Source organism: Struthio camelus, chromosome 23, assembly GCF_040807025.1.
Source record: "Struthio camelus isolate bStrCam1 chromosome 23, bStrCam1.hap1, whole genome shotgun sequence".
Taxonomy (NCBI): Eukaryota; Metazoa; Chordata; class Aves; order Struthioniformes; family Struthionidae; genus Struthio; species Struthio camelus.
Window position 1 is genome coordinate 4,772,522 of NC_090964.1, and position 26,864 is coordinate 4,799,385.

The window sequence follows — 26,864 nt, forward strand, 5'->3', positions numbered from 1 at the left end:
AGTCTGGAGTACTTCTGAAGCTGTCCCGAGAGTATCATCAGGCCCACTCCTAGTTTTACAGTCTGCCTGCTGTCTCGCTTGCCATCTCGGAGCATCTGTGAAAATAGCACGGGTTGCCTGGGGACCTAACTGCATTTTAATGTACCTAGTATTGTTCAAGAGCTGGAAGCAGTTGCGTGAGCTGCTCGTGACCCACAGGCTGCGGTTAGAGGATGTGCTTGAGGAGGAGTTGGACAAAAGGGTTTTCGGGCACTGTGTAACAGCAGAAGAGTGCTTTGGGGTTTGGAAGGAAAACCCTAGCTGTGGTTTAGCTGTACTTAGATATTTTTTCAGGTGGATTATCATGAACAAATGGTTTCAAAGGGTTGGTGGGTTTTGTTGGTTTTTTTTTTGTTTTTTTTTTTTTTACTTATTTCCTTTTGAGATCTTTCCTTGTAAAGAGGAGTGTCTGTAGTTGTGAAAATAAATCTGGTGTGGAGGAACTGCTTTAAAAGAAAGTAAGAGAATGCTTTTCGGATGCATAAGTGAAGAACCATATTTGTTCTTTTGTCCCTTTAGTTGTTCCAAAGACCGAACGCACTTGCTGTTCAGCAACTAACAGCAGCGCAGCAGCAGCAGTATGCATTGGCAGCTGCCCATCAGCCTCACATAGGTAAGTCTTGCAGTTAATGAATTACATTTTGTTAGACTTCTCCTTTTTAGCCTTCAGGATATCTTGGGAAATGACAGGGAAAAGGATTGCTAGATTTTAGAGAATCCTAACTATGTTTTTGCAACTGGTGAGTAATTGACACACAAGTGGAAGTATACTACTTGAAGATATACTTGAAAATTCTGGAGATATCTTGTTGCACACTTAAAAAGCTGTAGAGCATTCGTGTCTGGCAGAAATTACACTCTTACCCTGGCTGAGAATGCCGTTCACTAATGAGAACATTTTGAAGTACTTGTTTGCTCTGAGTCAGACATGAATTAAGGTAAGTAGCACAGTGAAGTGAGGGGAAAATGCACAGTTCGGTGTACAGCTGAGTATATTTCCCGTGGTTCAGCTTTAAAATTCATTTTTAAATCATAACAGTATAGAATTTTAGGTCACTTTGGGTCTGACTTTAAGTTAAAGATACAATTTTTGCAAACGTGTGGTTCACGTTATTAAAACAATATGGATTAACTGGGAAGAATGCCCTTAATCTGATGCATAGAAAAACAGGAGAACTGTAGAAAGGCTACTTGTGGATGATGAGAGTAAAAATATTATCTCAGAGTTAAAAATCTTCAGAAAAACCAGCAAATTAAACAATACTTCTTCCTACCTAGAAATCCAATATAAACTTACTGGAACCTTTTCAGCTCTGTGCAGTGCAGTTATGTGCTTATTGGAGTTCAGGGATAGACCTGAATTAAAATTCCTAAGCTTTTAAACTTGCTTACCTTTTCTCTCCCTCTCTTTCCTTCCCTTCTCCCTTCCCGTTGGCCCCAGTAATTTCTCTGATTAAAATGCTTCTTTGCAGAGGAAGATAATGCCTACACGGTGGTGGTAGCAGTCACTCTGAGTGACTGCCATGTTATCCAGACGTACCTGAGCTGCTTTCCAACTAATTAGTTGGAGTACGGGAACTCAGAGAGTAGGATAAATTGGTTCTTGATTAACTTGCTGTAGAGAGGGGGAAAAAAAACCAAACCCCTTCCCCCCCCCCCCCCCCAAAGTTTAGCTAATTGCTTATTACTCTTGTGTTTAATACCTGTCTGGTGTGACTAGCCGCCTAAACAGTAAGCATGTATCTGCTCTGCAGAGATACCCGAATATGGGTGTTGGGTATAGCCTGTTTTGCCACTTCAGCCTTCCATATGAGGCATATTGCATCTTTGGAATTGAATTTCATTTATCTAAGTCATGTTATCCATATATTGTTGTAATAAGACTCTGAGAAGCATAGTAACTGCTCACTACCTGTAGAAAACAACCTGTAAAAACCTTGAAAATAATTTATGTCCCAATCTGTTCAGTCAGTAGGTTTGCCAGCCAGATTATTGCAGGTGTTTTGGTAGGGCTGCAGTTCTAGCCAAGTTTATTTTTAATGACAGGTATGTTTTCAGCAGGTTTAGCTCCTGCTGCCTTTGTCCCCAATCCATACATCATCAGTGCCGCTCCACCAGGAACAGATCCATATGCAGCCGGACTTGCAGCAGCTGCAACCTTAGGTGAGACACTTCCAGTTGTCTGTGCGTGCAGTGCCATTTCTGTACCTAAACTGTTCTTAAGTCTGCGGTGATTGTGCCTATTAAATATTAGTACATTGTAAGGTTTATGGAGAGAGAATTGTCTATCAGTGTAGTGTTGAAGCAGAATTTGTCTTGGAAACTCTTATTTTCTCTAGATTAAATATGAGGATTATTGCATAACCTTTCATATGGATCCTCTTTCTGTTGAGGACAAGAACTAAAGCAAATGTGAAATGAAGAATTTTGAGAGACAAATGTTAAATATTCGGAGGGTTTTTTGTAGCTGACAGTAGTAAAAGATACTTTTGAAAATACACTTATTAGAATGGTGTAGGATGTGTTTCCTGCCAGGAACGTTATGTCTTGTTGCTGTTTAGCTTGATTTACTGCAATGTATCCTGCAAATGATACTTTTCCAGGTGGCTAGATATCTCTTAAGAATTTATGTTTTTTAGGCCCTCTGGGTAAAAATACTCAATATCTGCTGTGAAGCTTATACTGCGAATGTAGTTTTCCAGGTGGCAGAGCCAAGATGGTGGTTCTTGTCCTCATGTAAGAGCCTTCTCCCAAACCTTCCTGCAGTTTTCCAAATCAGTTGTCCAAATTCTTTCCGACTGTCATAGCCAAAATTGTTGCATCTTGAGATGGCAGCTCAGTAAAATAGGTTATCAAACAGTGTGAAGAACACGTTGTGCGTTGAACTTTTGCTGCATATGTCATAAAGGCCTGGCCTAAGCAGTGAAAACAAAAGAAAGATATACTTGGAGATGATTTTTCTTTTTCTCCTCCTTTTTTTAAATAGCCATGCTTCCCTTGAGCAACCTGGAGGTGCCTTCTCAATTTTAAATAGGATCTGTTTAGTTTAGAGTTTCGGTGGAGGCTCTGCTGTGCTGCCACGTTCCATTTGTATGTAGCTTGTGCACTTAACGCGAACCTTTTCCACTATGACATAGCTTGTACCAAATCTAAACCGTAGAACTTAGGCAGAGTGCCATATTCAGCACAATCACTCAAACAGCGTTATAGGTTTGGTACGTGACTTTTTGTCATGTTTAATAGCTGTTACATAAGCACTGCTTAGCTTATAAGCTTTGAGGCCAGTCTAAGGTCAAGCTCTGAAATGGGATTTCAGCAACTGTTGCCAGGTTGTATGGCATATTTCTAATGGATCGTATAAAAGTATGTTAAGAATCGAGATAATTTTAAGATGCGGGCTTTGGAATTTTTTGGCTGTCATGAGTTTGTATGCTGATTGCCTAATAGCAATGAAAGGTAAGTGTAGGTAACATCATGTTGTTGGCAAACAAATGAGACGGTGATTAAATGGAAGAAAGGCAGGAGCTCAGCTGCAAGGGTGTTTCCAATAGTCCGTGAATCGATAAATGGTCATGTGATGATGAATGTGTAGTGATGAATGATCACTTTGGCACTTTTGAAGCTAGTGCTCCTTCTGTAAGTATTATGCTAAAGTTGAGTGGAGCAGGAGGTCAGTGTCTTGATTTCTGTAGAAGGATCACATGTAACTGCTGCCAGATTTCTGGAAAGCAATAAACATATTCTGGACCACTCTTTTTTCCTTTTCCTTGTCCTTAGCAGTGTTGAGGCTGCAGTTGCCTAGCTCTCTTGAGGCCTTACAAATTGGAACTAGGTTCAAATACACACCCCAGAATGCCTAAAGCATCTCAAAACTTTGCATCAGAATCCGTACTTGAATAATTGTTAATCCTTATGACTCTTTCAAACAAAAATAAATGGTATGTAATCCACTGCAGTGTAGGTATAGTGTTACAGCTCTGAGCAACGTGAGCTACTTCATCCATCTTGCTGGGTTTTGGACTGTGAAAAACTAAAAATGGCAATTTAACAACCATCGCTTCTGGTCGGTGGTTGTTTTAGCAAAGAAATCTTTTCTGTCTAGACTCAGACAATTTGGAAAGTCTTTTTCTAGGTAGTAAGAACGAGTGATATACTGGAGGGATGTGGAACTACTTTAGCTATTTAGAGTTGTACATAAACTCCATCAACAAAGGGCCTCCCTGATTTATATGAGAGTGTTAAATTGGGAGGACTTGCAGGAAAAGGTAATGAGATGGAAGAAATGAAGTTAGAGTTCTTGCTAGTTTATTGTTCGCTGTCCCTCTTAGAAAGCATGGGAATATGCATGCTTTATGGCTAAGATAATTCTGACCAATTAAGACTGGGGCTGCTTTTTCATGATTATAAGACCATCAGCCCCCTGATCGTACTCTTTTCTTTCCAAAAGTAGTAGTGTTTTAAAGAACAGCAAATATGAGTGCAGAGGGAAGGGCTTCATAGACTCAGGAAGAATATGTGTGTGAGTTTAAGCTGTGGGGAAGATACTGCAGTCTGTAAGGAGTGTTGTGCAATTACCCTCTCTCATTTTAGAAAGATGTCTTACAAAAGGCAAGATTTCTTTTTTAAGTGACAAGTCGGGCAACGTTGATCCCCTCTGAGATGGTGTGCTATAGGTAGAGGTGTTTCTGTCCTTTGTAGGAAAGTGGATACTGGAATAATTGGATAAAGGAAAAACACAGCTCTTCTAGACTAAAGGTGGAGTCTGATTGTGTTTGCATTGTGCTTCTCAAAAGCTTGGGTTGCTTTGAAGCCTCATCCACTTGGTGTCGATCTGTGTCCCGTGCAGAGGCAACTAGGAGCTGGAAGTGGGGATGTGCCTGCAACCATGCTGCCTCGGACTGGGGTGTCGGGGAGTGCATGCAGCTGGCTCTTCCCCAGCTGGCTTGGGCACAGCGTCACGCAAACATGCCTCTTCTCTTCTGATCTGTGCTGGCCTCAGAAACTCGTGGGCAGGGTTCACGTGGGGTTGCTCCAGAGCCATCGAGTTCAGCTGTTTCTCACCCCCTCCCACAAAAGACCCCACTTCGCGGATGTCTGTGGTTACAGTACAGTTAATTCTGCAACGGTCAGCTCACAAATCGAGAGCATTTAGTAAAGCTGCTATTTGCAACCTTGCATTTTTCTGACAAGGGACTCCCATCTTGGGACGCTTCATCCTGGTGGTGACTGAGTCCTAGTCCTTGGCAAGAAGCCTAGCACGTTTGGTGCCCTTTCTGCAGAGAACAGGTACGGCTTCTGCTTAAAGAGGGCTGAGCGTGAAGACTGAGATTAAAAAGAAAGATTTTGCTGTGAACACACTTGCAGATGGGTTTGCTAATGGTTCTTGAAAGGACTATTTGTGGGTGTCTCTGGCCAGTGTGTGACAGAGTAGTGGGAATATTGGATTCCAAAAGCACTAGAATGGCTTTTATTTCTTCTGTGTGTGTGTGCGCGTGTATCTTTAATAAGCCTAAAAGCAAGGGTAGTATCTCTTGAAATAACCCTTCTGCATGTTTGTGTAGGTCTGGCAATGATGACACACTTGCCCTCACTGAGAACACTGTTCGATAATGAGAGCCTCACCGTGTACTCAGATGAGCTGAGCCAGGCTTGCAGAAAGACGTGTTTGGAGCTCTTTTAAGTGCAGCTGCCTGCAAACTTCAAAAGACTTTCGACTTTCATCTTGTCTTTTTTTTTTTTTTTTTTAAGCACCTAAGGCTTTTGCAGATCTGATGAGCAATCTCTAGCTAGGAAAAAGCTATCTAGATAGGCTTGTTTGATAATTAGAACTGAGATTAAAATTAACGCCGAGGGATACCCACGTTTTGCCCGTATAAAGGAAGGATATTGTGACAACTTCCCCAGTAGCTTAAGGGCAAATGCAGACTGGTTTTTGCCTAAAATGGAGCAGTTAACTACTTTTCTATTGGGTGCAGAAGCATCCTAGCAGTTGATGTCTGATCTCCGTGAACTGGGTATAAGCAGGTAATAATCCACTTGATTAGCTGCATGTCCACAACTATTTAAGTCAAGAAGGGCGGTATCATTGTAGGACTGACTCACTTTCTGCAGGTTGGGGTGGGTGAGTGGGTTTTTTTTTTCTTTTCTAACTCTAGTTACTACTGCTCATAAATTCCCGGATAGTAAGGTATAAAGCAAATGCTGCTCAAAGTCAAATCTGAGTAAGAAAGACAAGTTACTTTTTCCGATAGACTGTACCCAGTAAATCTGGCAGGGATGAATTTCTTCGCCGAGCTTCGTTAAGAGACACAAATCTGTCCTTTTGGCATGTATTACTAAAGTGCCTGGCATTAGGCAGTGCGCTGCTTGTAGCATCTCCGTGCTGTATAGAGAGCTGTGGAGGTCTGTGCGTGTGTGTTAATAGCGGTATAAAATCCTAAATTCAGGGGAGTTGCAATGGTTAAAAAAAACCACAGAATGAGAATAACCATGTCACGTTTGAAATTAAATGTGAATGTAAAATTGGAAATGAAATATGAAATGAACACTTGAAAATATTGCGGAATTTCACTAGCTTGTGGTATTGATTGTAGGAGCAGTAGTTCAAACGGGAGAGATCCAATAAAAAGCACTTACTGGATATTTTTCCCCCCTTTGTTGTACCTGGACTACAGCCAGCAGTGTCTTTTTGTGTCGTCTTTCTTACTGTCACCCCCCATTTTTCTTGGACTAGTTTGTCTCTTGAGGCAAACGTTCATGTGTTCTTCATGTGTCTTAGATTTGTTCTTCTTGCAGTGTCTTGCTGAATGGAAAGGCACAATTATTAGAACTACTTAACTGAATTTGGTTAGAACTGAAATGCTGCTTCTCTTATATATATATAGGCTTCTATTTTTTACTCTGTAAAAGAATGCGTGATTCAAATTGACTAAGTACTTGTTTATTCTGCAGTCTCAAATACGAATGTGGGACTCAGACTGACATGCTACAGGTCGCTCTTACAGCGGGGAAGGAAGCCCTACCACCCTGGGGACAGGGGTTGTGCTTGAAAAGCTGAGGAAGCAGTACTTCTTTGGAAAGGGCAGCAGCAAAGTCAGCTACAGAACAGGCATACTAAAAACGTTGCTGGTTTCACATATGTGTTACTTGCTGGGAGGACCTCCGCCGTTAAGTGCAGGGTACTCTTCCATTGTATGCCAGTCATGCATCTGATATATAATAACGCTAGCATTATTTAAGGAAATGGGCTGCTTTCAGCTATCACCAAAAGAGTGTGCAAATGTCCCGAGACTTGGTAACGCGCAACGTATCTGCGAAAGTTATGCTTTTCCTGTTACTCTGCAGTTCCTCCCCCCCGCCAGCGCATCCAGCAGCTTGGGGAGGAGGAGGGAACGTGAGAAGATAAATGATTGCATAGGCTCTTTTATGGTGGTTCGCAAGTGCGAAGCAGGACTGAGTGGCTAGCAAAATGTATTTTACATAGTCGAGAACTGATGCTGTCCATCTGTGAACAGTTTTCTTTGTTGACTGGAGAACTAAATGGTGGATGTTACTGAGCCGTGAGTGTCAGCTGAGACTATAAGGGACTTGTATCTCTCTGCTGTGCTTGAGTGAGTTTCTTTCTCCAGACTTTTTGTTAGAGATGGGGAGAAAAAACTTCATTATAAAATAAGGGCTTAACAACAGAAACGTGAAATTTCAGCAGGATCAATAGCAGCAGAATTTGACCTCATCTGTTAGGATGATAACAAGGAGAAGATTAAACTTCAGGCCTGACTTGTAAGCTGTTTTTAAATGAGTAACACAAATGGCACAATCCCTTTGTGATTTGTAAAGGTTCTAAAGCAGATCGCCTTAAAATAGGATTTGTTAAATAAGACGGGCAAGTATTTTTGGTGACCGTTTGCTGTGTAACGGTTGTCACTGCTAAAGTTTACTGAATCCCCTTTGGCGTTTTAGGCCCAGCAGTGGTCCCTCACCAGTACTATGGAGTTACTCCTTGGGGAGTTTATCCTGCCAGTCTTTTCCAACAGCAAGCTGCAGCCGCCGCCGCTGCGACTAACTCGGCAAATCAGCAGACCACTCAGCAAACCCAGCAGGGACAGCAGCAGGTAAGTGGCAGAATGCTTTGCAGGTAAAACCATTTACAGAGGAGATAATTTGGAAGAATCACTTATTTTGAACCACCACTTCTGGCACTCGGTTGTAAGCAGCGAAAAGGGCCTCTGGTCTTTCCCAGAAAAGGGAGAAGAGCCGTTTCCTATACGCTCCATGAGTTCTGTGTCGTCGTGTAGTTGGAGGGTATTGCATCTGCGCTTCTGGCGGTGAGCTCTTTGATACGGTATTGATCTGAATTTGGCAGCAAGGATACAGCTGATAGGAGGAAGCTCACGGAGTCTTGCTGCTCCTGACTCAGATAACCCATTTTGGAAGCTACTACCAGAACAGTTGAATAGGAAGACCTTTTTGGATAGGCACAGCAATGTGCACAAAGCTGTTACTGGGAAAACGAAGGCAGTTTAAAGACAGATATGCATGTTTCCAGCTGAAAATAAGGTTGGAAGTAATGAAGAACAGGTTTGTTAAATGGAGAAACTATGTGAAAAGTAGAACTAGAAAAAATTTATGTTAACTTCTTAAAACTTGCAAGCTTGTTGATCTATATTGCAATCTCGTTGTTTACCCGTGCCTTTTTGTGTTTGGTCAAGTCCTGTCATGCATTAGCTTTTTGGAGAAGAATCTCTAAGAACCATACGAAAGAGTCTGAAACGTGGTAACAGACTTTACCTAGGCCTAACTAAAAAGACGGGCACAGATTTTGCCACATTTGGGATAGTTAAGACCAGAGAGGGGTATGTGTAAATCCAAAAAAAAAAAAAAAAAAACAGCAAAAAAGGCACAGTAAGTAACATGGCATGTGAAGTTTATAGACAAGTGTGTAATAATGCATCATATAAAATGGATAGCCTAAGCAATTTATAAAAACGATGAGCTGTGTGAAGTTGTCGTATTGGCAAAAACTTCCTGTTGGTTCAGTGGTGGAAATTACCATCTTGCAACCTGATTTCATATCCATCACTGTATTTTGAAGGCTATGGAGAATATGAAAACGCGCGTCAAATACTAAATGTCAGTAAATGGTACGTTCTCATCTTTAAGATGCTGTTCAGCATGGGACACTTAACATTTGTGTCCCGTTCCTCCCCCAAGGGGAGTCAAAATAACAGCAGAAAGAATTAGTTTGGTATCCATGGGAAGACTTTGAGACAAGAGATGAGTGCCAAAAGAAGACAAAATAAATTTACTGGTTTTATAAGGTCAACTGTGCAGCTGCTTTGCTTTAATCGACGCAAGAAAGAAGAGAATTTGACACCTAAAAGAAAATGAACGAAGCTTTTCATTTGAACCACTGCTGCCTCTTTAAGTATGATAGAGATGAGTGCTCAGACAAGTGTTTTTTTCACATGGTATCTGCTTTAAAAAAAAAAAAAAAAAAAAACAACTCAAAATGATGAAGAGATCCCTGGGAGGTGATTGAGGGGAAATTTTTCCTTTCATAGTCTTGTAAATCATGTGCTTGGTGGAGTTTACACCCTCTTAGTCCATTGTCGGTGACAAAATATTGGATTACGTAGCTTGTTCTTTTACTCTTTTGTGGGAAGTTGTATATCTTTTTGATGAATCACAGTGTAATTTCTTGTTCAGTGTTTCTATACTTGGAAAATTCTGAAAGTATTTAACCTAGTTAAATTGCTAACTTGAGTTAAAATAAGCATTTTAAAAGTCTGATATATAGTCATAGTTGGGCCTCTTTGCAGATGACACAAATGTGAATTTAGTAACTTACTGCAGGAGAAGGTGGAAATTGAGAGACTGATGCAGGTTTTAACACGGAACAGTAAATATTTTCCTTTGCTATAATGAAAAGCTGTCTTAAATGTTTTATAAAGCTGTATGGCAGTGTGAATTGCTAGCTTGCTATTTAAATCATCATTTAAAAAAAAAAAAAATCCAGGCTTTCAGACTAAATTGATGGTGAGAGCATAATTATTGGTACTAAACCTATATAATGAAGTTAAATGGTAAAAGGGTTAGAGGTGCCTAGGCAGCCTTGTTCTGGTTCTCGTTCCCATTACAGCCGTGGTCGGATCTACGCCGCCTTTCTCCTTCCAGAGATCAGGAAGGCCAGTAAGGCAGAAGCCCAGAACTGGACGCAGGTTTCCATTAGTGGCTCTCCTGCGCAGCCCCAGCTAGGTTGTCGAGTAGAGCACCGCTGCTTGGAAGCAAAATGCATTCATGACGCTACAGAACAGCGAGGAGGCTCCGTCTTCACCTTAACACAAAGCGTTCCTTTCTGGTCCTTGTGCTTTTGAGATTTTGGGCCTTATAGAAGGTAGTAAGTGACATGTGGATTTATTACCTGTTGCCTGGAAAACTGCTAAAGCAAAAAAAAAAAAAAAAAAAAAACCAAAAACCCTTAATGTTTTATGCTATTGTAAGGCCTTTTCATAATGAAAGCAATGATGTTTGACACCAGTGATTCTGGACCAGTGATCAGAAGGAGAACGCTTTGCTCCTGGCAAAGTTAACGGTCAAACCTCCCCACCTGGCAGGTCACTGGCGGGAGCGTATTGAACAGGCCTTCTGCACATACACTTGCACCCAGGTAAAACGGAGTTAAGCGTGTGACACACGTTTGCTTTGGGCTTTGGCGTTCAGGCTGGGAGCCTCTCCCCTGTAAATAAGCTGTGTGCTAAAAGAGCTTCTGCAAAGGCTATTAAAATAAAAAATATCAATCACCTGTAGCCTTTATAGTATTTTTCATTACTTTTATAGCCGTAAAGCAGGCATGAGGGGGGAGGAGGGGTGTGTGTGTGGTGTTTTTAATGCAAACCTTTCTTCTGTAAGATGATGAAGTGTACATTTTTGGGATTAAATTTTTCTGAGAAGTGCTGAGGCACACTTTTTGGAAACCTAGAGTGATGATTCTGGACAGTTGATTTGTGATGCTTAAGACATGTTAAGAGGGGCGGTATATTCATAAAAATGCTACCGTTTCCCTTCCTGCAGCCTGTCGTCCATCCTGTATGTGCTCGACGGTGCGCTGGCGCTGTGCGTGCTTGCCAAGCAGCTGCAGCTGGTGGCGCGACCTACGCTGGAAATAAGTTAAAGAGTTCATGTTCCAGCTGTGACAGAGACAGCCAGCTCTGGGATATATATTTAAATCTGCTAACTTCAGTATCCTCTCCCAGTCTGTCAGGGCACAGAGTCATTTTTTTCTTTTTAATGGCTTTACTGGCCGACGCATACAGTTTTACTGACTTGTTGCAGTAATACACACTGAGTACCAAAAGACAACTTTTTTTTTTTTGGTTGTGATAAGCCGACCTCGCAAGTGGGTGCAGACTCTTGCATCATCACTTGGAGTGAAAGGCTTTTGCAGACAAAGCCTGTCCCAGGCAATTACAGGAAAGGTCAGGTTGCCATCTTCCGTTTTGCGAGCACGTGTGCTTAAACAGCAAGAGCTACACATAAAAGACCGCGTGTGGTCCTTTGTCATTATTTCCAATCAGTAAGTGTCATGTCACGGGGTCACCGTTTCGTCTGTGGGCTGGCAGGTTGGAAAAACCCTACGCTATCTTGTGTCATCAGCCCACAGAGCCTAAGTCAGGCATTTTCATGTTTCTGCTCAAGTGGGTTTTAAATGATGCTTTTGTGGTAGAGACCGAATGTCACCTGTAACGGGACAGATGACTTGCAAACCCTTCTAACAGAGGACAATTACCCAAAGTATGTCAAGAAACGAAGAAGGCCAGAAAATGAAACTCCTCCAGCTTATGCTTGGTAAACTTGAGTAGGGAAGCATGATTTATATTGGGTCTTCTGCTTTTATCCACAGTAGCAGTGTGGAGGCTTTTGGCTGAGAAGGCTGTTCTGTTCCGGGTAAAGGGTAGAGATCATCCAAAAACTGTACCAAAACCTGTTCAGCTAGACTGCTGCTAAGGTTCCTGGAAGTGTCTGGTGATTGCAGCTTTTGCCTAGGTCTCAAACAGATCAATGTTCCTCTCTTCTTCAGGTCCTACGCGGAGGAGCCAGTCAGCGTCCGTTGACCCCAAATCAGAACCAGCAGGGACAGCAGACTGATCCTCTGGTGGCTGCTGCCGCTGTCAATTCTGCCCTTGCCTTTGGACAAGGACTGGCAGCGGGGATGCCAGGTAGGGACCCTGAGCGAGCTGCGACTTCTCCAGAGCCCAGTGAGCATCAAGAAAGTCTTATTGCAAGGCTCCTCGTGGTGTCATGTTTGCCTGGCATTGAGCGGTGTTTAGCTTTTAGGACTGTTTCTTGTTTTTAATCTGTGTGCGCCCAAGGAATTTTGAAGAGGCTGTTAGATGGGAACATAGCTATCTATGCAGCATTTGAGTTAAAACAGGGTTTGGATCCCTGTGCTGTCACCCATATTACTGTACTGGGGCGTTAGTCTGCATCTTGCCCAAAAGAATTGGCAGCTTCTGCTGAAACGGCTTTCAGGTATTTCTGAGGATCACGATAGCTTATGTAATCTTTATGTTAAGACCTCTGGGATGCCTTAGTCCCATTGATTAGCCTTGTCTCCCTGTGCTACAAGGTGCTTGACTTTAACAGAGTAAGGACTTCCCCTCCGTAGTTTCTTCCAAGCAAAAAATTTTTTTGTTTTTAAAGGAAGGGGAAAGCAAAAACCTCCAGGATTTAGTAGAATTTAGAATTTATCAAGAGGGGAGCTGCTGTAGCAATCCTAGCTGTAGTGCATGAGGCTGTGTGGTACAAATGCTTTTGATACCCTCTACAATTACAATAGTATTCTGTAGATTGTATAAAGGTGAGTATTTATTTTTCAAATAATGGGCAAGCATGTCCCATTGGTTACATGTTAAGAGTGCACGATTACTTCCGCCTCAGGTCTCCTCACTGACAGGGTCACGTGTCTGTTACAGCTTTTATTATGGCTGTGTTTAGCTGCAAAGTGAATGGTAACATGCATGTTATTAAGTAATTTGCAGTTTTCCTGAAATTCTACGTTACTGAGGTTCGAGAGGTTATATTTTCATAGCAAGTATTCATGGAGAATACTCTCCTCTGCCTGACCCCCACTGTGGAAAATAACTTTTCTTTTTGCTCTCAGTTGTTTTTAACTGTCTAATTACATAGATGCCTAAGCAATAGCTATGTACTACTGAAATTCTGATTCTTTATGTATCACCAGCATTTAAAAAAAAAAAAAGACCATTTTAATAGAAATGCATACCTTTTAAAATATATACCTTTTAGGTTCTATACCTTGTTTGCATGTGTGTGCACACTGAACCACTTTGCCACGCAGTGGCGGAGTTAGAAGCGCAGTGCCTTTCACGTAGGTGAGAAAGGCACCAGTGCATCTTATACCTCTAGGGGGAAAGAAATAGTACGAGAGTATTTTTAAGACCCGTTATATCTGTATAACTGTATTCACACTAAGGGCAATGCTAGTATAATTGGTTCAGAGGAGAAACATCACTTTCTAACGGAAGGCTTTATTAGTGTAAAAATGTAGGTATGAAGGTCGTGAACTGTTAATGCAGAAGGATTTTTTGCTTCCTGAGAAGCAGAGCTCTTGTCTCTTTCTCTCTGCTTTTTTTTTTCCTTTTCCTTTCTGGTTTTCCTTTAAAAATCTCGCTGAACTGTACTCACTTGGAGATGATTGCTCTGCGTATGTGTTGCATGCCTTGTAACCTCAGCTGGGCATCTCTGTTTTGCCTCTTCAGGTTATCCAGTACTGGCTCCTGCTGCTTACTATGACCAAACGGGTGCTCTCGTCGTGAACGCCGGGGCGAGGAATGGCCTAGGGGCGCCTGTGCGTCTGGTTGCCCCCGCTCCCGTCATCATCAGCTCTTCTGCAGCACAAGCAGGTGAGTCCCGCTCCAGCCGGGGAAAATCTGCTCCGTCCGTGGCGCAGGAGATGCCGCTGGTCTGCGGAGAGCGGAGCTAGGATCCTCCGCGCTTGGCTGGCGATGACGACACGCTTGCCCTCACTGAGATCCCGAGCGGGGATTGTTGCTGAGAACTTTCTCTGTACTCGTGGTGGACTGAGCCTCAAGAAAAGCCCGTGAGAGGTGGCGTAGAATAGACTCTGTTATTTTGCAAAGTTTTTGCCTTTTTTTGTTTTTGTTACTTTAGAACTGTCTGCAAAACAAAACTACTTGGTTTTGATGTTGTTAGCGCTGCAGGAGCGGGTTTCATGCATAATGGGTAGTTTTGATTATTTCAAAACTTGTGTTTCTTAATTGGATATTGTTAAGTCTGTGGTTGTATTGATTTCAATTTCAATCTTAGATTTTAGGAGAAAGGAAACCCTTTTTTTTTTTTTTTTCCCCTTTTCTTTTCCCCCTCTTTGATCTGTGGCACTCCAATAATAAAAACAGCAGTAGTAGTAATTTGGCATTGTTGGTATTTAGCGGGTCCGCACAAGACTTGTGGGGCATTGGTAGAAAGCCAAGAGACTTTGTGCTGATTTTATGAGTAAGGGAGTTTTTCATCCTGAGAGGGGGGGGAAAAAAATCTATAGTATATAAAAGGAACCTGCTAGGTTTCAACCTCCAAAATGGATGCAAAAATGGATTTTTTTCAACCTCTGCTTCCAATTACTTTTCCTACAGCGGTTGCGGCAGCTGCAGCTTCGGCCAACGGTGCAGCGGGCGGCCTGGCGGGAACAACAAATGGACCATTTCGCCCTCTAGGAACTCAGCAGCCTCAGCCCCAGCCCCAGCAGCAGCCCACCAACAACCTGGCGTCCAGCTCGTTTTACGGCAACAACTCTCTCAGCAGCAATTCCCAGAGCAGCTCGCTCTTTTCTCAGGGCTCTGCCCAGCCTGCCAACACTTCCCTGGGATTCGGCAGCAGCAGCTCTCTCGGTGCCACGCTGGGGTCCGCGCTGGGAGGTTTTGGAACAGCAGGTACGAGTTGGGGGCTTCTGCGCGGGGCAGAGGGAGGGGTGGCGATAGCCAGCTGAGGCGAGATGGAAATTTTCCTTGCGGGACTATTCTGGCTTTGAAAAAGTGTAACGCTTTCTGATGAAACGTCTTTTAGTGGCAGGTATATTGAAGGTAACAAAGTAACAGGCTTGTTTTTAGATGCGTTTGGTGTATTATCAGACAGCCCCTTGTCGCTGCGGATTCTGCTATGTGAGTTGATGGCACTGAGGGATAATAGAGAACACAAATGTTCTAAAAATCAGGTTTTTGAAATAAGCAGTCGAATTCACCTCTTCTGAAAAGTGTTTTGAGAACGTAAAACTGACAGAATTGTACCACAGACTGAACTTCATTTCAACTCTAAATTTATGGATCTGTAGATCGATCAATCTATCTATATATGTGTTTGTGTGTATGTATATATATATATTTTTTTTCCTATGGCTGCTTCAGTTTTATAGATGATCCAACTGCTTAACAGGTTGAAGAAGCTGGCTGCTGTACGAAGTTACGGGCACTTGCCCAAAATAGATGAAAGTTTATGCTTTTTTCATAAGGTGTTAAACAACTTTGAATTTCCTCACCTTTACTTGCATACGCTTGATGGAGACACTGCGCTTACAAGGCATTGGTTCTCCAGTGGTAACCGTCTGCATGCTCTCTCTCACCTCAGATTATCGGCTAAGCGATTTTATCACCTGAAGTGGTTTTCACACATTACTCTGAGAGTTGTCTATATCATAAGCCAAACAAGTCGCTCTGGTTGCAAGCACTTATTATATACATGGCTTATTTTGATTTATTATTTTAGGCAGTTGGAGACATAGATTTTTCAGAATAAAACTAAACCAGAAAGTTGTTTATGGATTTTTTTTTCCTTTTTCTTTCTTTTTCGTTTTGTTTGAAGTAGAACAATTGTTTTAATTACTGTTTAGTCTTAGAGGTAGTAATTATATCCTGGAACTTTCCTGCTTTCATCTGAAGGGCAAGTTAAAACATGCCTTTTGAACCTGGTCCATGAGAAAAGACTGATAGATATACTATCACTGGATCAAATCACAAGCTTTTAAATAAGTTATTCTAAATATTTTTCTGAAGCCCAGCCTGAGAATTTGAACCATCTTGGATTCTGTAAAGGCAATGTTCACTTCTTTCTTTTCAGTTTATTCAACTAATTGGATTCAATGACTAGCTTTCTCAAAGCTGAGAGGCACAAACTTGTTTTCCCTCAATCCATGAACAAAAATGTGAGGCTGTTGCTTGTAGAGCTTGCTGTGCAGATGTGAAAAAGGCCAAGTTCATTCCAGTCAACAATTCCACTATTTATCAAACAAGATTTTAATGCAGAATTGATTTTTTTTTTTTTCCCCCCCTCCTAAGTACACAATCCATTTAAGGAGATTTTATTTAATTTGTAAGAAAACGCTTAAAAAAAAAAAGAAAAAAGGGATGGTTTTGCATGTATTAAATTGAATTCTGATTTCCATCTCAATAATACTTGATGCAAATATGAGTAAAAAAAGAAATGACTCCTCAGCTGTTTTCTAACATAATGAAAGGTGAGAACAAGATTCTAAGTAAATGTACACTAAGCTCTACATCCTCTTAAGTAAACATGAGTAGATAAAATCTTGTGTTGGATTTGTTTTAGCTCTGATGGTCAAAGAATAAAAGTGAGGCACAGCTTGTAAGGAGATCTAATATCTTCTGTTAAACTCAGTGATATGCTTAGGGAAAAAGAGCTTTGAAGTATACAGCCACTCTTCTGAAGATTCAAAAGCAAAAAACGGTTGTGCCCAAAAGCCAAAATGTTCACTGTCATTTCTTGTTCTATCACTTCCTTCACGTACAATGTATCTTCTTGATCTTTCTGCTTTTAGAGACTTTAGGCTGTTTTTATTGATGTGTTCCTCTGGTGTGAAAACTGCCATAGTGCAAAGACAGGATTTTAAAGCTAATTATTTAAATAAAGGCTTTCTGCTTGATCACGGATAACATGATTTTAATTATTGTATTTCATTTGGACGCATGCATTACTCCTAGAATAACAGCAGCCTAGCGCAGTGCAGTTGTAAATAGGCGCTGCCGCATTGCTGTCTGTTTTGAGTGTATCTTTGGTTGTGCCAAGCAGCTTGTTCACGTTGCTCCATTTTATTCTCTTCCCCATTTCAGTGGCTAACTCCAACACTGGCAGTGGCTCTCGCCGGGACTCCCTTACAGGGAGCAGTGACCTGTACAAGAGGACATCCAGCAGTTTGACACCTATAGGACACAGTTTTTATAATGGCCTTGGGTTTTCCTCCTCTCCTGGACCTGTTGGAATGCCTCTGCCCAGTCAAGGACCCGGCCACTCTCAGACTCCACCACCTTCCTTATCTTCACATGGGTCATCTTCAAGCTTAAACCTGGGTAAGAGCCCCTACCGCCGTCCCAGCATCCGAGGTTATTGCTGGTCAGCTCTCCTTTCATGCAGAGGCCTAAATACCCTTCTGTTGCGTAGGTGAGATGCATGCAGTGCAGTTGCTGTTCAAAGCTTTTCTTCCTGGGAAGCTTTCAAACTGAAATTTTCAGAAGTAAACGCACAAATCTTTGCCTTATCAAAAGCACGTTTGTGCATGGGGGTAAAAGCTCCATCTTCCATAAGAAGTTGTACTTGGGCCAGAACTTCTACATACTATAAAATACATTTTAGAAATAAATGAAGCATATATTAAATAATAAAGCAGCGCTCTTCTGAAGTATCTGAAGTGTTCATTTTCAGGCCAAATGAACAAACAAAATGAGTTATTCTTTGCGTTTGCACGAAATAATTCAGTATTTGCTCTAAACGTTACTTGGTCTTGGTTCTGTCAAGCATCTGTCTGCATATAACAAAACATTTGATTATCAGAACGCTACTTCTGCACAGCATTTTATGCATGAGACTGCATATGCATATTTATCATGTTTATAACAGGCATGTGTGGTAAATTTGATGCTGTCTAAAGGTTAGGATAGAATGGTAATAAATACAAATGTTGAGCTTATGTTTAGATTTAACATCTTTCCTTGTTCAGAGGTTTAATAGAATTGGAAGGGTTTTTAGCTTTATTTATGCTGTTGTACAATCGTTATGCTGACAGTTAAATAGCTACAATAAATTAATGCTGAAGTCTAACCACATTCAGAATCTGGCACTAGAAGAAGTCTGTTGCCCCTGCAGGCAAACGAAAGAGAATGAGTCTTAAAAACTGGATGAGAGAAAGGTTAATCTGTTCAAGAACAAACACTGGTAAGAAAGCAGAGTTACTTACCATTTACATAAATGGACTGTGCCCCAAAGCAGTTAGCATGGACCTTCCCACTTTGACAAAGTATTCCTCTCCCTGTAGCCAGCTTTTCACAGTGGCTGACTTTGTGCTTAGTAGTTCTGTGCTCTTTGAAATATCTCTGTGTTTGTGTACTTTTCACCTTAGAATCTGTACAAGGTCATTTAATTTTTTTTCCAAGTTTATTTTTCATCTATAATGTAAGACGAGTTATAGTGTTAAACGAAGTCGAGTTTCCTTTGGCTAGAAGATAAATTTTAATGCTCCAAAAAGAGCACCGAGGCATTGTTTTTTCTTTATATGAAGCATGAGGTTGATTGCTTTCTCTGTTTCTGAGCTTGGTATCAAAAGTAGTTTATGATGAAGAGAGAGAGAAGAATTTTTAAATTTCTGAAAATTAAAAGGCAAATGGGAACACCCAAACCTGTTTGCAAAGGAAAATGAGCAGTCAGGTTTGAAACCAGGTCCTGTTTACTGTATTATATGAGGGGGAGACAACATGGAGGAGTTGCTTCAAGTAATTTAATTTCAGGGACAGATGACAGATGAAATTGCCATTCAATCTTGTTTGCAATTAGCAAATCCATGGTTAAATGCTGCGTAAGTAAAGGTTTGACGTTGTCTCGTGTCATGGATGTGGAAGCCATTCCTCTGCTGGTTTTGGGTGCTGTGTGAAGCAGGGAGAGATTCATTTCCTGCCTGCTCTTTTGGCTTTCTGAAAACTCATAACTGTGAAAAATGGTGTGTGTTTATCAAGTTAAGTTTTTTCCTGCTGTTGTAAAGTGACTTTATGAAATGTCTGGGCAATTGCAAGTACTAAAAATAACACGCAAGCAGTTTTTGCAAAAAGAACTACTGGAGGAGGAAGACTTAGCTAAATGACAGGCTTTAAACTCAAAGGTGTCTACAGCAGATACGACTTTGCATAGACGAGACAGAACACCTGTAGGTAAGCATGCCCTTGTGGGTTGAAAAGTGAAAACTGGCCAGGGAGCTGGTAACCAGTTAGCTGTGACCAACTGGAGGGGCATCCTGGGGTCTGCTGTCTCCTGCCCTTCCTGGCTGCTGAGCCAAGCCTTCCCAAGGGGAGAACGGCAGCCCAGTCTGCTGTGCCTGCTTTTGTCAGAGAGCTGTCTTTCCATCTTGTTATTTTCCGTCTGTCTCTTGTTTCTCATGCCAGGACCTTCTGCATTTCAGGGCAATTGGAGGACCCTAAGGAAATTCCACTGGAAGCTTGCTTAAGGAGGGCTTTGTTTTCAGACAGCAGCTTTTGTGTTCCCTCCCCGTTTTTTTTGTTTTCTGTTTTCTTTTTTTCTTGTTTTTCCTCACTTCTTGACCCATCCTTTTGTTGTCCTCCTTTTTTTCTCCTTGAATTCAGTAATTCTTTCGTATTAACATCTGTCTCATAAAGTGTCCCGGCAAGCACTGAGAACATGCGTTACCATTTCAAGATCGGAAACGCTCAGTCATTACGGCCACAGTGCAAGGCTGAATAACTTTCCTGCCTTGGAGGCACCAGGGTAAAGAGTCTGTGCTCTTTGTGCTCCCCAGAGGTAGATTTCTCCTCATATATCCCGGTCATTTTTAAGAAAATACAGTCTTCCTCTGTTAGCCACACTGCTGTTGAGAGAGCCATGCTGCATCTGTCATTTCTGTGACCTGCCCCGTACAAGTTAGTGTTGTTGCAGCATACTGTACTGGTTTGTTGCCCTAGCACGGGACGAAATGATGAACGTGGGCAGCTTGGAGTGAGCATGACTGGATGTCTCCAAAGAGTTGGCAGACCCACTTTTTAGGTTTTTTCTGGGTTGAAGACACAGGAGAAGCTGAAGTGCCATGTCAGCATCTTCCAGGAGTCCTGTCCATTCTTTGGGATTTTTGCCCCTTTTATTATCTCTTAGCCTCTCCAAGAGGTTCAGCGATGCGTCTTCCAACCTCTGCGTACTACTCTTCAACCAGAAGCTGGTTTATTGTAGCAGTCGGTGAGACCACATTGAAGCCTCCTTCAGCAACTGGCAAAGAGACCTTGTGCTCCCAGTCGCGCTCTAGCACAAAGCAGCTGAGGTGCTCCAAGGTTTCTAGCGTTTGCTGGTTGACAGATTTATTGAGGAAACCTGACCCCCTGTCGCGATCTCTAATCTCAGAACAGCACTGAAGACTATGCGGAGATCTGCAGTCAGCCTCTCGATCAGAGGGAAGAGAGACAGACGGCAAACTTGAGTAATTCACAGTTCGTTTAGAATCTCCAAAAAAAAAAAAAAAAAAAAAGAAAAGATTTTGCTCTAAAACCTCTGGTAGAGAGGACTTCCTCTGTACACGCTGTGCTTTCCATCTGAAGAGATGAAGCATAGGTGATACAGTATAAGGACTAAGCCCTTTCTTTTTATAGCCGTTTGCAGGAGTTGATGAGGAAATACTGTTTTTCGATTTAGTGAGTTAGCGCTACCGTTCTTAGCTGCTCCAGGCTTTCCAGAAGAAATGGTAATTCTGGTTTCTTTGAATGCAATAGGGAGTATCAGTGCCCCGTTGCGTAGCTTGCTTTTTTGGTTCCTTTTGCCTGAGAGGTGTTTTACTGTTCTCTTGAATATCCAGAGCCTTTTGGGAGTAAGGAATATCACTTGGTCACTTTTCAGACTTCTTACTCGATTAAGAAGGCAAGTGGAGGAAAATAATGGCCAGCCGTTGGCAAGGCAGCACAAGAAAAAGGTATTTGAACAGGAAACTCCCAAGTCACTTTCCACTAGAGAAGTGGAGGTTTGGCACCTACTGCAAAGAAGTTAGAACAGGCTTGCCCAGCTCGAGACGGGAACTGAATTAGGCTGTTATCAGTTACTTAATTCTCATTGCTTTCCTGCAAGAAGGCATTGCTGGCAGAGAAGTGTGGTACATGCTGGTTGTCTTTTTTTTTTTTTTTTGGACGCTACCATCTGCATGTCTGCCAGAAGAAGATCTGCTCCCCTTACAGACAGACCTGCAGTCGTGTTCCTTGAAGGTCTCCCCTCTCCTCCTTCGCAAAGACTGCTTGCTGAATTTTTTTTTTTTTTGTTCTTCAGGTGCTTTGCCCTTACTGCCTCTCAGTGGCGGCTGAGATGGCAGGTTCCCTGTTGAGGAGACTGTTTCTCTAGGGAAGACTCTGTCCTGCTCGCTTAAAATCATAGTCAGCAAGGCAGTTTGTGGTATTTGACCAGTAGAGGGATCCCAAGCCCTGCAAGAAAAGGGAGAGTACACTGCAATACTGCTGAAGCTGTGAGAAGTGATAAGGCTGAGCGAGCCTGGAAAGAGAGCAAATTTCGGCAATTACAGGCGAGAAAACAACGTTTTCAGTTTTAAGTTGGTTGCTATCAGCACGTGCAGTTTCCTAACTCTATGAAGAATCATTACCTAGTCCTTGTTGCTACACTGCTTTACTCAGAGGCTGTCTTAACATAGATGAAAAGTCTCTAGGGCATTTGTGAAAGCACAGAACTTTGAGGTATGTATTTGCTGGGTTTTGTTTGTTGTTATTCGGGCTTTTCTTTGTGACTTCTACGTGTAGTTAACAGAACAGAGAGCGACTTTTTCCATCTCAAATTGTTTTACTTGTTTCTTGCTGCCTTTCTGTTGCCTAATTTCATCTCACTTCTCTTCCCGTCACCCCCGCCACCTCTTTGGTTTCTTTTAAATTAGTCTTTGACACAGCAACAGGACAGATGAAAAAACTGAGGATAGGGATAATTATGAAACAGTAAGTTAGCAAAAAAATCCAGGCAGAGGAATTGACATTTTTGCCTGTTATAGACGCTTTCTGCACAGAGCCAAGAACAGAAGTTGTTACAGCCTGTTCTTTGCAGAAATCTGTAGCTCATCCTCACCTAATGCAATGCCGCATTAAGGAACTGTGCTTGAATATGTCCCCACCTAAATTATTTCTGGGGCTGTTCATCTAGATTGTTTGGGAGCACTTGCCCGCTGAACCATGTCAGAACTCTATTTAGAGTGAAAAAGGAGTAATTTGGAAGGAAAACAGCCTGCACGGGTTGTGCATCGTTTTGTAAGTTAATCCTTCAACCACTTTCCTTTACCATTTGAAACATCCTTATTTTCATGTCTTGCAGGAGGGCTCACAAATGGGAGTGGCCGTTACATCTCTGCTGCTCCTGGAGCTGAAGCCAAGTACCGCAGCGCAAGCAGTGCCTCCAGCCTCTTCAGCCCCAGCAGCACGCTGTTCCCTTCATCTCGCTTGCGCTATGGGATGTCTGATGTTATGCCCTCTGGCCGAAGCAGGCTGCTGGAAGACTTTCGCAATAACCGGTACCCTAATTTGCAGCTGAGGGAAATTGCTGGGCACATCATGGAATTCTCCCAAGATCAGCATGGATCCAGGTGGGATTAAAACCCTTGTACCGTGGGAAGCTTTTGAGACAGCTGCTCTTTGGTTTAGCTTAGTTTGCAGTTATATCACAAATCCTGAAGCAAAGAGGCAGAACAGAGAAAAGGAGGTGTGAGAAAGACATTAAGCCAAACAGCATAACACTCTGACCCTCCTTTTTATAGATCGTATGCTATCAGAATTTGTCCCCAAGAGTTTCCTCTCTAAGGAGCAGCTTTCTTTCCTCATAATTTGTCTGCTAGTCCCACTGGCATAGCTTAACTGTTCTATTTTAAGGAGCTGCATGGACATGAGACCTTGCTGTATTCCTCTATTGAGACTTGCTTTGCTTGGAATGAGGAGATTTTGGGCTTCTGACCAGTTAAATAGCCGTAAGCCTCATGACTGTCTCTACCCAAGGTTTCAGATTGCTGTGACACATGGCAACTATGGTTTACAGAGAATGTTTTGTAAGAACTCGGCGCGTGAGACTTTTGAATGAACTTGTGATAACAAATGTGGTGAGGGCTTATGTGCCAGTGGCATCACACCAACCCTGTTTTTTCAGGTTTATTCAGCTGAAACTGGAGCGTGCTACCCCAGCAGAACGTCAGCTCGTGTTCAACGAGATCCTTCAGGCAGCTTATCAATTGATGGTTGACGTATTTGGAAATTACGTCATCCAAAAGTTCTTTGAAGTAAGTCTTCGTTCCCGTCTTTGCTAGTCCTGTTCAGGTGTCTGCTGTCTTGAGGTAGTGGATGGGCTCAAGTGAAACTCCTAAAAACTCTTGAGGCGTGAGGCTCACAAAACAACTTCTCAACAGCAAACCTTTGCCTTGAGATGCGAAAGGTGTAGGAATGAAAAGCAATATATCTAGGAAATTTAAATCCATACAAAAGACCAGTTCCAGTTTCCAAGGACACTGTGCTGAACTGTCAGTACTCATGTATTTAGGAGCAAAACAAATTTTGCCAGCCAACAGCATCCATTGGAAGGGAGCGCACCTTTTCACCAAAGGAGGCAAACTGGGATTTTGAGATTTATGTATTAATTTATTTTCCTAATGGGAATATGAATATATAAATGCAAAATATATTTTTATATAAATATAAATGAATAATGGTCAGCTTGACTTTAGTTTGAGTAAGACCAGATTCCCTTAGGACTACTGAAAATTCCAACCGAGTAGAGTGCCCACAGTTTCTCACAATCTACAAATCAGTGTTTTCAAGTTCCTCTATTGCTGATTTTAGTGATTCATGAGGAAAAATGGTTCAGTAGGTACCCATTTCTCCTTCTGAAGATTGGTTGATTCCTTCTACACCAAGCCCTTAGCAGTTCTTTTATCCGGTGATTTTTATAGCAACCGTGTTAAGGGTTTTTCCGCATTTGCGAACTGGTGCACGTCACTCCAATGGTTGCAGCACCTTTGATGCTTGCAGGTTTTTTTGCATGCTTTGGGCATATCTGACAAAGAACAGACATCTTGCTTGTGCCTCTTCCGATCCACTTAGGGTTGTTTTGTTTAGTTTTGGTAGATATGGTACCCTGACTGGGGCGTTGAAGCCTCTCATTTAACACTTCAGGTTTAGTTCAGGCTTGGGAGGGCTGTTAGGCCACGCGAGGGATTTCTTCTTGTAATGATTGTGTGTTTTCCCCCCCCCCCTCCCCCCCCCCCCCCAATCTTTCCAGTTTGGCAGCCTGGAACAAAAATTAGCCTTGGCAGAACGTATCCGTGGGCATGTTCTGTCCCTGGCTTTGCAGATGTACGGATGTAGGGTGATTCAGAAGGCCCTTGAGTTTATTCCCCCAGACCAGCAGGTAATTGTAAGTTTCAATTTTAACTTTCTTCTTGGTGTTGAACGTTCCTTGCATTTTGGTGCCGTGAGCTGCAAACTCTTGTTACTGTTATGTTGTTTGTGGCTGATTTTCTGTTGGTTTGGTTTATGGTATGTGTGGGTTTTTTTCTGTTTAATATGCATGACGAGTATGTGATACTGTTCACAGGGGCTCATTGTTGTCCTGTTGTTCCACTTAACAGTTGATGGTGTTGGTTCTCCAAAGATTCCCAGTGTTCCCTACCATCAGATTATGTAGTCTGGCTGGTGGGGAAACTGAGAACGATAGTGAATTGGAAGATTTTTTTTTTTTTTTAAATCCCTTTAAGTAAGTAGCTGTCAGCGTTTTGCCTTTAGTATTCGTTGAGACGTGGCTGCTTGAGTATGTGGGTCAGTATTCTCCTTCTGCCAGTCAGATGTACGAGCAGCTCCCAGTTTGTGTCAAGCCAGACCAGGCGTTAGACCCAAGTGGGAAATAGCCTGAATTCTACTTGAAGCTCATTAATAAAGCTATTCCTCTAGGATTTTCTTAACTGTGAATTGAGATGAAGAATCCACTATGCACGCTAGCTAGCAAAAGCGTTAGGAATCATAATACAGGAATCTCAGTTTAGGTTATTGAATTGGAAAAAAAGTGAAACAGGCTTCAGCAATGCATGTTCCCTTTAGGTCGAGCCTGAGCTAAGCCTGTTGCCTTAGCACAGCACTGTATTTCAACAGTGGCAAGTCATGGCCCAAACCGTGGCGCTGTTGGCCCAAGTCTTTAGCAACGTGTTCTTCCAGAATGGTGTTTTGGGGTACTCTGTGCTCTTAAAATACCCGTTTTTTGGATCAGATGCAAAACTGGTGTCTTCCAGTCTTATAGTATTGCTGAATAGTCAAGATTCTTCAATTCTGTTTTTCCCAGTGGTGAAGTTTTTAAACCTGCCTGGGTGTTACACTAATCATATGTAAATTGCATTTGCTTTGCTTCCTTAATTATCATACGAAATTGCCTTACCTTCTTAAATTGCTAGCAAGTTCTTATCCCGGGGTGGTTCCATTTCAGTGATGTACGATTCAAGGGAAAAATAAAAAAATAAAGTTTGGACATTTTAGATTTCTTTCTTTTTGAGGAGGAGAGTGAGGGATACGCTCTAAAGTTGAATGCATTGCCTACTGGTAAGAATTCTAGAATTGAATACTTACCTTTAAGAGGATGCTCATGTTTGAGATGAGTCTTCTATCTTCACTTGATAATAGCATTTTTCTGGGTGATTTCTGCAGCACAGCAGGAGGCTTTGTAGTGTAATCTCGACACTCAGCCACTGGAAAGCTTTCATTGGGGTTACTAAAATACAGCCGAGCATCTTTCATGCCTTTCATATTCTTTGTCATGATTAGCAGCAAACGTTTTGCATGGATCTTTGTCAGCGAGGAATCCTGGTGGTGCTTTCTGTTTGTCTTTCTCTCCTCCTAATAGAATGAGATGGTACGGGAGTTAGATGGCCATGTCCTGAAGTGTGTGAAAGACCAGAATGGTAATCATGTGGTGCAGAAGTGTATTGAGTGCGTGCAGCCTCAGTCCCTGCAGTTTATCATTGATGCGTTTAAGGGGCAGGTAAGTTCTTAAACAAGCTATTGACTCTCATTGATTCTTACATGTTGCTTTGAATAGCACTTTAGTTGCCATAACTCATATATTTGGGTTTTAAATTTTAGCAAGCATCGGTTGAAAGACTTATGCAATAATGTGAGCCTAAAAACTCTTTGGTCATGTCCCTGGTGCAATTTTGGTGGAGGTATATCACAGTAAAGCAGCCTTGCAAAAAAAATCTGTTTGCCTGCAACATCTAATATTTTTGACTGATTGCAGGATGGGGGAAACAAGTCTCTTATTAATCCATCTTCACAGTAAAGGTGGTGAGCAGAGTGTTGTGACGGGTATAGTAAATTTTCATTATGGTACTTTTGTGAGGATGGTTTAGAAGACTATTTCCCAGGGGTCCCAAACTGGGGGAAAAACATGAATTTCATCTAGGAAAGGACAGTTGCTTGAGCTTCATTCTCACAGTGGTGATTTTTTTTTTTTTTTCTTTTTAATTATCCTCTCATGAATTGATGTCCTGGATATTGATTTAATTGTTTAGTTGGCTTCATTCTTGTTGTAGTTGGCCTGCCTTCCACTATAAAAGAACTATTTTGAGTGTTTCCAGCTTCACCTTAATTGGCTTTGGAGGAGGGCTTTGAAGTAGTGAGGATTTTGCCGCAGGGATGCGAGGAGGGCCTGGGGTTATTACAGCCAGGAAGGAGGAGGCTTTATTAGTTTGGCTGCTCCTGGAGCAGCTGTGAAAATGTGGCCTTGCT

At 42.0% G+C, this 26,864-nt stretch overlaps 1 protein-coding gene and 2 non-coding genes across 22 annotated transcripts in view; all 3 read left to right on the forward strand.

The window, feature by feature from the left end:
* PUM1 (pumilio RNA binding family member 1) overlaps positions 1-26,864 on the forward strand; it is a 78,840-nt gene that overhangs the window by 43,737 nt on the left and 8,239 nt on the right. For 4 of the 20 annotated variants that reach the window (XM_068917129.1, XM_068917132.1, XM_068917142.1 and 1 more), the window contains exons 8-18: positions 559-652; positions 2,101-2,202; positions 7,999-8,150; positions 12,116-12,254; positions 13,818-13,961; positions 14,709-15,005; positions 17,196-17,432; positions 22,426-22,693; positions 23,248-23,377; positions 24,373-24,507; positions 25,981-26,118. In XM_068917129.1, the coding sequence (XP_068773230.1) occupies positions 559-652; positions 2,101-2,202; positions 7,999-8,150; positions 12,116-12,254; positions 13,818-13,961; positions 14,709-15,005; positions 17,196-17,432; positions 22,426-22,693; positions 23,248-23,377; positions 24,373-24,507; positions 25,981-26,118 (1,836 nt within the window). Of the gene's footprint in view, positions 1-558; positions 653-2,085; positions 2,203-7,998; positions 8,151-12,115; positions 12,255-13,817; positions 13,962-14,708; positions 15,006-17,195; positions 17,433-22,425; positions 22,694-23,247; positions 23,378-24,372; positions 24,508-25,980; positions 26,119-26,864 lie in introns of all 20 variants that reach the window. The other 16 variants (XM_068917125.1, XM_068917126.1, XM_068917137.1 and 13 more) reach the window with 5 other exon arrangements.
* LOC138062078 (small nucleolar RNA SNORD103/SNORD85) lies at positions 881-966 on the forward strand. The gene has a single exon (XR_011136077.1). It is a non-coding gene; the product is annotated as a small nucleolar RNA SNORD103/SNORD85 (small nucleolar RNA).
* LOC138062076 (small nucleolar RNA SNORD103/SNORD85) lies at positions 5,602-5,687 on the forward strand. Its single transcript, XR_011136075.1, has one exon. It is a non-coding gene; the product is annotated as a small nucleolar RNA SNORD103/SNORD85 (small nucleolar RNA).